General features: G+C 41.5%; 1 protein-coding gene across 4 annotated transcripts in view; it reads right to left on the reverse strand.

The window, feature by feature from the left end:
* abi2b (abl-interactor 2b) overlaps window positions 1-10065 on the reverse strand; it is a 29459-nt gene extending 19394 nt beyond the window's left edge. For 2 of the 4 annotated variants that reach the window (XM_039793725.1, XM_039793723.1), the window contains exons 1-3: window positions 9881-10063; window positions 3121-3288; window positions 2360-2536 (exon numbers count right to left, since the gene is read on the reverse strand). In XM_039793725.1, the coding sequence (XP_039649659.1) occupies window positions 2360-2536; window positions 3121-3288; window positions 9881-9997 (462 nt within the window). In that variant the 5' untranslated portion in view covers window positions 9998-10063. Of the gene's footprint in view, window positions 1-708; window positions 727-2359; window positions 2537-3120; window positions 3289-9880 lie in introns of all 4 variants that reach the window. The other 2 variants (XM_039793726.1, XM_039793724.1) reach the window with 2 other exon arrangements.
* Window positions 10066-10104: the final 39 nt, after the last annotated feature.

A 10104-nucleotide genomic window follows, 5' to 3' on the forward strand; every position in this document is an offset into this window, starting at 1 on the left:
GAGTTGTGAGTTTAAGGATGAATCGTGCAGTGAAGGAACGTGCAGTGAAGATCTTGTTTATGCAGTATGCGCCATACATATTACATGTTTGGATGTGGTGTGTGCCAGATGTTGTTCGGGTGGCCATACAGATGTTTTTTTATGTTATCTGTTGATTGTTGGAGCAGATGTTTTGCATTGAAAAGACTGCTTCCAATAAAGACTGTGTGTACAAACTGTAAAACTGCAACTTGTCGTTTTCACACTTTCTTGTACGGATTAAAACAAACCAGATCCAGCATCCTAATAGTGGGCTTTAGGAGGTGCTAGTGGGTGGATTTTGTTACCTTTTGACAGACCCGGGGCAGTCTTTATGCTAAGCTAAGCGCCTCGAGCATCATATTGACAGAAATGAGAGTGGGGTCTATCCACTCATCTTACTCTCGATAAGAAAGGAATAAGTGTATTTGCCAAAATGTCTTACTAATCCTTCAATAGCAAACAAACTCTTTACAATTTAGGCCTGTGTGTAATAACAACAACAGAGTGTACATTGTAATTTCCCCATTGGGGAACAATAAAGAGAATACATTATAAATTATGAAGAAAGAAAAACAAAAAAAAGACAGCTCTCACAGCAATTCAAAACAAAAAACCTTTACAAATAAAAATAAATAAATCACAAAAAAAAAAAACTCTTGTTTGAGGCTCTTACTTTGGAAGTCTTACCTTAAACCTTTGCAACCACTACGGTTGATTATAAAGATAAATTAAGGCAGGCAGAAAGAGAGAGAAGAAGAAGAAATCAGAGAATTAGCGTGTGAGGGAGAAGAGAAAAACAATTATTCATGCATGTGGAACATACAAATTCAGGCAACAGTAGACCCAGTGTTAAAATCTGAGGAATCTGTTCTTTGAACTCTTTGTAAGGATGAAGCTAAGGATTGGATTTTTCTGGAGGATGAAAAGAAAAAAAATAAATAAATAAAAAAGGCTTGTCCTTGTTCAGAAAGCCAGTAGGAAACTAGCTTTCCAAAAACGGCCACTTTCACCATTTTATTAGATAAAAATATCATTGCACAGGAATCTGTCAGCAGTAGCAGGTGACGGAGAGTATATTTAGCAGAATGGATGTCTGATGTCTAGGTGACATTAGTTTCCCAACCTGCGGAAAAGCTCGAGTCATTGATTTTGTTCTTACATTACTTTCCGCTGAAACCCAATAGTGATTGTTTGACCTCTAAAAGTCCCTTTCCATGAGACTTTCTGCAGTGATTAACCGACACAAAGACAATCCAATTTTCTAAAGTCCATTTCCAGAAATTTTTTTTAAACATCTGATCACACTGCATCTGACAAATGGGGTATATTCAAATCAGGGTCTCACCATCAGCTTTTTTTTCTCACTACAAGCTGATGTACCTGATCGAAGTAAGGTCAATGGGGTGAATGCCGATCCCCGATAAGTTTTAAAAAATGCCAAAATCGGCTCCGATTGGATATTACGATCAGGATCGGGACATCCCTAATTAAAATGTAAAGTCACATTAACACCCAAACCTTTTTGTTGCATGTCCCTTGAGCCATTACGTGACAGTACATGTCGTTTAGCTGACGCTTTTATCCAAAGGGACTTCCAACTAAGTGAGAGAGCGAGTTTCTGCAGGTTTCAACAAGTCAAATTTAAGACTTTTTAAGACCTTTATGAATGAAATGTAAGACCTATATCACGACATAAAAGTACAACGAAATGCAGAGCCACAACAGCACTTGCAAATTATTAAAATTTAATAAAAGCGACAGAGTAATTAGAATCTGTACATATACAGCAATTCATATTTGGACTAGGGAAAGGAATAACTACAAGAATACCCCAAAATAATAATAATAAAAAATAAAACTTTCAGTGAGCATTAGAGGTGGAGTTACATGGACATTGGGAAATTTATGACCTGTTTAAAATGATTTAAGACCTAGAACACAATACTTTTATGGATTTATGACTTTTTAAGGCTTAACATTTAGATTTTGAAATTTTTGACGTTTTTTAGACCGTTTAAGACCCCACGGAAACCCTGAGGGGGGGTGGTTTGTTTGTTTTTTAGTGGTGGGGGAAACTGGAGTACCTAGAGAAAAACCCCATGCAGACACAAGTCTTACGTAGATACCTTCAAGTAAAGTGTAACCGAATTATCATATTAACTTTTATAAATAGCCTTGTAGCTGGTGTGTTTCACTAGTAATTTGTTTCACTTTAAGTACCATCACTAGAGGGCCAACAGAGCTTTAATTAAGACCTTTCCGTTGACATTGACAGCAGTGATTTATCCACACAATTAAGTCTCACTGACAGAATTAAAAGGGAGAACAAAATGACTACCTTGACTCCGTGGCCCATGTCGTCTAGCATGCTGTAGTCGATGGGCTTGCGGATGTAGCGCACAGGCCTCTCGGGATTGGCTGGGGCGATGATCTTGTGCGTGCGGGACGTGTTCTTGTTGGTGGTGAGGATGCCGATCTCCCGCCGGGCCACCTTCTCTTTGTGGATGTCCACCGTCTGGGGACGAGAGGCAGAGGGACGGATATTTCTGTTTCAGTTCAGTCTTCGGCTTCTTTCAACGTGAAAATAACTGCTATTTGTTTTATGGGTTGTAGAGGTGCTAGATTTTATCTGTCACTAGGGCTGGATATTGTCGAAAGAATTTCAATACTGATACCGTGACTTTGATACTGGTTCCTAAACAATACTTTTTTTCAATACCAATTAAAAAAAATTACAAAATTACACATTACGGCACAAATCTTTTCATTTATTTTCCAGCTCCTACTACGTTTTCCTGCGTGTCTCTGCGACGTGTAACGTTAGGCAGCCAATAACAAACATTATTAGATCTTGGTAAAAGGCATGCTGCGTGCTGATTGGCTCTCTGACGCTGAAGAGATTTACTCCTTAGGGATTGAACGACGAGGCATTTTCCGATACTCCATACTTTAGAGGCATCTCAATCTGTGCCTAAAAAGTATTGCATTTGGTACCAAGCTCCATCTGGGACATAAACTAAAAAGGTGAAGTAATCATTATTCTTGCCACGTGAGCCAAAAAGCAAATTTGGGCAATTCTTTTGTACGTCAGTTGCCAACCTGTGAGATGTGGTTGATGGAGGACTCCATGCGGCGGAGCTGCGAGGCCTGGATGTCCAGCATCTGGAGGACATTGTTGGCCAGCGTGTTGATCAGGTAGGCGACGCTGGCCAGAGACTGGGTGGTGTAGTTCTTGGTCTCCTCCAGGGCCCTCTGCTTGTCTGGAGACTGAATGAAAAAAAAAAAAAAAAAAAAAAAAAAAAAAAAAAAAGAGAGAGAGAGAGAGAGAGAGAGAGAGAAAAAAAAAAAAAAAAAAAAAAAAAAAAAAAAAAAAAAAAAAAAAAAAAAAAAAAAAAAAAAAAAAAAAAAAAAAAAAAAGAGAACATAGAGAGAAGAGGAACATTAGACACATTTTGCATTTTAAGAGTTTGCAAAGGAAGAAGTCTGTCCAAGAGCGATGTGGGTCAAAAATGGCTTTATGCAAAGACATTCTGTAAAACGAGTTTTTAAACCTGCAACCTTGACCACAAGCTCATCCTGAGATTATATTCCAGGGTTTTCCCCGCCATTGTTAGGTTTAGGTGCAGCACAGATGTGGTGATAGTAACGGTCCAAAATGATGTGAAAAAAAGAGACGCAAAACTACCACAAAAGGGACACAAACCGACTACCAAGAGACGCCAAATAACCGAGACCCCAAACAACCCTGAAGAAAAAGAAATGACCAAAAAAAGAGACCCAACACGACTACAAAGAGACGCAAAAACCCACAAAGAGACAAAATGAGGAAGGATGCATAAACCTCCAACTAATACGCGCACCTAAGTCTTCCACAAAAGCTAGGGAAAACACTGGATTCCTGCACATTTCTAGTGCACATCGTATTTCTCATTATTTGAAAATCTAAAATATCATCCCATGTAGCGCGGATCTGAAAATTAACAATCCTGAACCAGATCTAGTTATGCATCTGAAAAATAAAACACCAACGCCAGCAGGATGGAGGGAAACTGCTGCATCAAAAGGTTTCAGTATATTTAAAAACTTTAATGGGGAGTGAGCAGCCAGTGTGAAAGGAGGCTTCTGAGGTTGTGTGGGCACATCAACGAGAGCATCAAAGGGCAGATGGAGCCGCTAATGTTTCTGCTGGGAAACGGTGTTCTTTACTGACCCTGAATGTATCGCAGCATGCGAGGTTGAGGTACAGTACACTATAATTATTATTTGGGTAAATGTATATCTATTTACTATTATCAATGCATTGCCAAAATGCCACAAAAAATGCTTTTAACCTGGACCCTTTTTTCCTGTTTTTGTGTGTAAGTGACTGATGAGAACGCCAAACCCACCAGACTCCATTCAAATAATCTGCACTTTTAACATGCATTGACAACATATTTTCACATGTAAAATCGGTAAACTATGTGTTGATTTCACCAAAACTAGAGTTGCAATTGTTGGAAAAGTGGAAAGACGACCAAAAACGACTTTTCATAGTTTTATTTTGTTTCTGTCGACTTTGAATGAAGTGCATTTTACGATGCTAAAATTACCGTTTATTTACATGCAGTCTGGTGGGTTTAGCGAACGCAATTTCACGAATGTTTTTATGTAAAAAAAACAAAACAAAAAACCGAAGGGTCGACCTCCTTAAAAACCCTTTCCATAATGTTGTCAGACACTTAATAATAATAATCTGAGCCTGTCAGCGGCAAAACAAGCACTTTTGTGGGTGTAAACTGAATGTGCGCAATTGCCCAATAACTGACATTAATACTGGTTTCATATCGCTTAATACTGGACCAATTTCAAAGATTGTTGTTCCCATCAGTCACTTAGACACAAAAACATGAAAAAAAATAGGGTCCAGGTCCTTTAAGTGTGAGGATTTACAGCATTTATTTGTTTCGTGGGATGTGTTAGTAGTAGTGTTACTTAGCTAGACAAGCACTTACAGCAGATAAAGTTTACTAGCGCACCTCGGGTTTTTGGTCGAAATAAATCCTTAAATCACCGCGTTAAATGTGAAAAATATGCCGGCTTTACACAATGGTTTTACACATGAGAATTTACTGGGGCATAGCAGATCAACACTGGGGCACGTGCCCCAGTAAAAGGGGTCTAGCGACACCTGTGGGTAGTCGTGACCGACCCCTTGTTTCTTAGCCTGGCTGGTAGCAGCTTTCTGGCAATTCTGCGGTGAAAATGGCCGGCAATCTTTGAAGGCATTCTCCAAGCAAAACATTTGATGGTTCCTGCGCCTCAGAACGCGAGGATTTTCGGCTCGTCTTATTATCTTTGGGGTTTTGGACTGGTAGCCGGACAAAACGAGCCACTCCAATAAAGATGGCGATGGGCATTTTTCACTATTTGACATTTTCAAAATCAATAAATCTGGGAAAATAATATGCAGGGTAACGGATGAGGAAAGTAATTGGTTGCAGCCCCGAAACAAAGCCATTCATTATCTATGTCCAACCCAGCATGCCCTTCCTTCGGTGTGCATACTAGCAGCAGATTGATTACAACAGAGTCTGGACCACAGCAGCCTTTTGGGTTGTGATTGGATATTGAGTGACTGATTGATTTTATTCTCCTCTTTTTAATTTAAATTACAGCTATACTGCAAGAGGCGACTGCCAGGATACCCCCAAAAAAATCTAGGACTTCCTATAGATTTTTTTATTGACATGTCAAACATGCTTCGAATTACGAAAAGAAATATAAAAAAAATAGAATTAATATGTCAACGTTGTGTGTTTATTTGCTCATTACATTCCATTTCCCAACATCAGTCTCCACTTGTTCGGTGTCTATTCTCGCTGCGGCCGTCTGTGTGTGAGAAGCGGCGCAGCGCTCGAATTCCTACACTTACCAAGTCACCTGAACTCACCTGAAGAAAAAAAACTGTACATTAAGAAAACAAACAGACGGATTTTGTTCAGTATTTTGGGGGGCGATTAACATAGGGAATATCAAAATGGAAACAACCAAAGCCTCAGACAATTTGGATTTACTAAACAAACACAGACGTCAACGAGTGACTAGGGCTGGGCATCGTTTGGATTTTTACAATTCCGATGCCAAACCGGTACTTTTTAAAACAATTCCGATTCCTAAACCGATTCTTTAAAAACGACATCAAAGATTTTATTTTATTTATTGAAAATGATTTCAATTCAGTTTTAAAGTACTTAAATATATAATAAGAAAACCTAAGTCACCTAACACACAACTACAATAATGTAACAATAAATAACAGTTACCCGCAATTTGCACCAACTGCGCAACAGCTCGGCTCCGTGCTCCGCCGTTCTTTAATACCCACCGGGTCCGGATTTGTTGCCGAACGGCTGCGGCCATGACTGACAGCTGAAGTCACGAGAGCTCGCGAATTCTCGTATGATCGCGCAATATCACAGGATGTAGTTGCTATAGACAGAACCACAAAACCGACGACAATTTGTTTCTATCCAGAGGAGTAGAGGGGGAAACGACTCCGTGCTGACCTGCTGATCTCCCGGTGTAGTGCAGGGAAAATATGAGCCGCCGCCAGCACGGTGTATTTTATTTGGAAAATTAACCGGATGTTTTATTTCGTTTCTGGGCTCCACTTCCTGTCCCGCACAATCTGCCCGGTGCTGAATTGCTGCGGAGCGCTCACCGGCATCCGGCAAAAATAGAAGCTCTGCGTATCTGCTCCGGAGGGCTGCGGACCGCCGGAGCTGGGACAGTACGCCGTTCTGCCGTCGGTGGAAATACACACACTGACTTTAATGGAAACCTAACGACTTCGCAGTTGGTGGAAATTGCAGGTTACACTAACTAGTAACAACAAAATAAATGTTGAGTTGTTGCTGAATGAATGCTAAATGATTTTACGTCCGTTTTGGTGAGCCCAGAGGGAGCGAAAGGGGTGAAATTTTTACGTGCGTTTCGGAGCGACAGAGGGAAAATATTTCAGTCGACACATTAGGTGGAACCGAAACGTTGCGTTCTAATCCGGTCCGATTCCTACCGGTTGCAATGTGGAAACGGGTTTCGGTACCCAACCCTAGATGCAAGATACATTTGCAATCCAATCCAACAAATCATCAAACGCAGCCTGCGCACAAACAGCATAATTTAAAAGGCGTGTGGAGGGCGCAGCGTTGCTTGGAGCATCAAGAGAAACCGGTTCATGTGGCAAAAGTCACGAGAGTAGCAGAGGCAGAAAAAGAGACATGTTTTGATCTACTGCAGGCGTGTCAAACTCATTTTCCCAGGGGGCCACACTGGAAAGAGAGAATCACACCAAGGGCCAGACATGGAGAGTTTATTGACGTGCTTTTGTTACCGCAAGTCACTTTTTTAAAAACATTTTGGTAGCTTTTTTTCCTCATTTTTGTGGCTTTCTCAGACATTTGTCACCTTTTTGTAAATTTGTTGCTTTTTCCGACATTTTTGTACGCTTTGTCACATTTTTGTTGACATGAAGTCCTTCAAAAGACTTCCTTAGCCATCATAGAATTTAGCAAATCAAGCAACTTGTTCACAGCCTGAATATGAAAACTCTCTGCTGCTTCTGGGGGAATTTCTGAGTCTCAGAGTCGGCAAATCTGCCATATGTCTGCTTTGAATGTCACGTAATTGCAGTTTAAAAAACACTTTCCTGTGTTTTTGGTTTGGCGCACAACTAGGCGGGCAAAAATGTATTGTGAACCCAAATTGATAAACGGGCCGGATCTAAATCTGCAAGGGGCTGGATTTGGCCCACGGGCCTTGAGTTTGACACGTGTGGTCTACTGGCTACGCTGCGCTAATAGACGGGGCGATATAATTTTTGGAAGGAGAGAATGGATGCGTGGGACCAGCAACTACTAGCCACAGAAGGTTATATTTTATGCCTGAGAAACATAACAAAATATATGACACAGTGGTATCGCAACTCGGTATCGGCCGATACGCAAGTTCAGGTATCGGGAAGCAAAAACTTAATCAGTCAAATTAATTTGACTGATTATTTACGGGTTCTGCATTTCTGCTGCTTTCAGTATTCTGCTGAAATACAACAAACTGCTTGTTGAACTTAAAACAAATGAAAGGAAATCATTTCCAACTTTCTTTTATTGAACAAATTGAACGCTGAATTGATACGTTCTCTCCACTAACACAAAAAAATCTCTGAGTTTCTTGCGCGATGGGTTTATTACACCAGTTGATGTTGCGATGCGATAAAAACAATAAAAATAAAAACTATATTGTGCAGCCCAGTGGAAATTACAATGTTTTTAGGTCCCTACTGACTGAGCTACTGCCACCTGGTATCGATCAACTGGTTGTTGAAAGGAACTGCGGGCACACAAAATAACTTCTGGAAAAGCACTAAGTGTTGATGACAAAAAAAAAGAGACGCAAAACAACCCCAAAGAAAACAAATTATGACCAAAAGGAGACACAGCATGACTACAAACGGTCACAAAAACCCACAAAGAGACACAAAATGTATGGGGGGAAATTGCATTATCGTGTATTGGTGTAATGGTATAATCTCATTTCTCAAGATTACCAAAACCACCTTACAAGTTCAACTGATTAGGGATAGACCGATTATCTGTATCGGCGTTTTATTTGCCCGATAATCGATAAAGTTAAGTTCGGCCGATCCCTACAACAAGTGTCCACTACCGTACCTGACCAATGTCAACAACAAACCTAGATTTATGGACATGGATGTTGTGAATTAGAAGTGAAGCATTCCACTAAATATCCCGGCTGATCTAGGAGTGGTAATGCCCATCTGACAGCAGCTGAGAAAAAGCTTGCAGGGTGAGAAGAAAACCAGGGCAGACTGCCAGACAGCAAGCTGCCATGATCATCCGAGGGCCGACCGCCGCCGCCTTCCCTGAGCAACCTGTCAGACCAGATCAGCCCTGTTCATCAAGGATGGCAGATTTCAGTATCACACCTTGTACTGACACATTTCAACCCCTGCGACAACAGGCCTGTGAAGTATGGGATCAGGTGACCAACACTGCTCCCACCTGCAGAACACTGCACATCAAAAGCTCTGAATGGAGAACACACACACACACACACACACACACACACAGCTATGCAAGTCAACAGAAAAATGAGTCACCTCTTTCACAGAAAACGTTCAGAGATGCAACATTATACTGTCTCTCCCAACCTGAAGAGCAATGCATGAATGGAATAAGGAAATCACAGCTATATCGGCTTCAAATTGAGCATTTTCGTGGGGTTAAACCCGTTAAAACCCATAAATCACGTGTATTATGTTGATGCAACGTTTGAGAGCATAGTCGCAGTGTTCCAGTCCAACATCATATGTCAGTGGTTGTTGGTAATCTTCTGTCAAACCGAAGCTCATCACCTATTAACCTGGCTTGATACCACGTCCTACATCGCACCAGCTGTCCGCGGAGGCAGCGATCGATCCCGCAGAGAGCAGATATAGATTGATTTTTCACGGTGCCTGTTTGGTTATTTACACCGTGGGGTGATGCCGAGCAGCTGGCTAGCAAGCTGGCTAACGCGACAGTCCACGATGGACGTACGAGCCGCACACAACGTTATGTCGACGGAAGTAATGAACCCACACATAAACAGCGTTGATGCCTTACAACTTTATATGTTAGAATGTCTTGGCAGAGGGTTGTTTTTATTTCCTCCCCCCCTCCCTCCCATCACATCGGCAGCGCTAGCAACAGCTAGCCTAGCAGCAGCTAGCCTAGCATCAGTTCGCCACTAGCGTGATGTCAAAAAACAAAGCAAACTACACCGTCTTTTCTTCCACGCAACGTCTGCGGCAGCCTACCTGGACATAGTTGCTTTCGCAGTACTCCGCGACTCTTTCCAAATTGGTGAAGCTGTCTAGTAGTGCGCTTCGCCCTGCTGGAATCTCCTCTTCCAAAAGCATTTGTAGCTCCGCCATTTTCACATCTTTAGCGGAGCGGCGTGTGTGTGTGTATGTGTATGTGTGTGGGGGAGGGCTCTCTGGCGCCACCCTGGTCGTATGCAGTACTGCAGGGCTCTCCTGGT

The sequence above is a fragment of the Perca fluviatilis genome, chromosome 24, assembly GCF_010015445.1.
Source record: "Perca fluviatilis chromosome 24, GENO_Pfluv_1.0, whole genome shotgun sequence".
Lineage (NCBI taxonomy): Eukaryota > Metazoa > Chordata > Actinopteri > Perciformes > Percidae > Perca > Perca fluviatilis.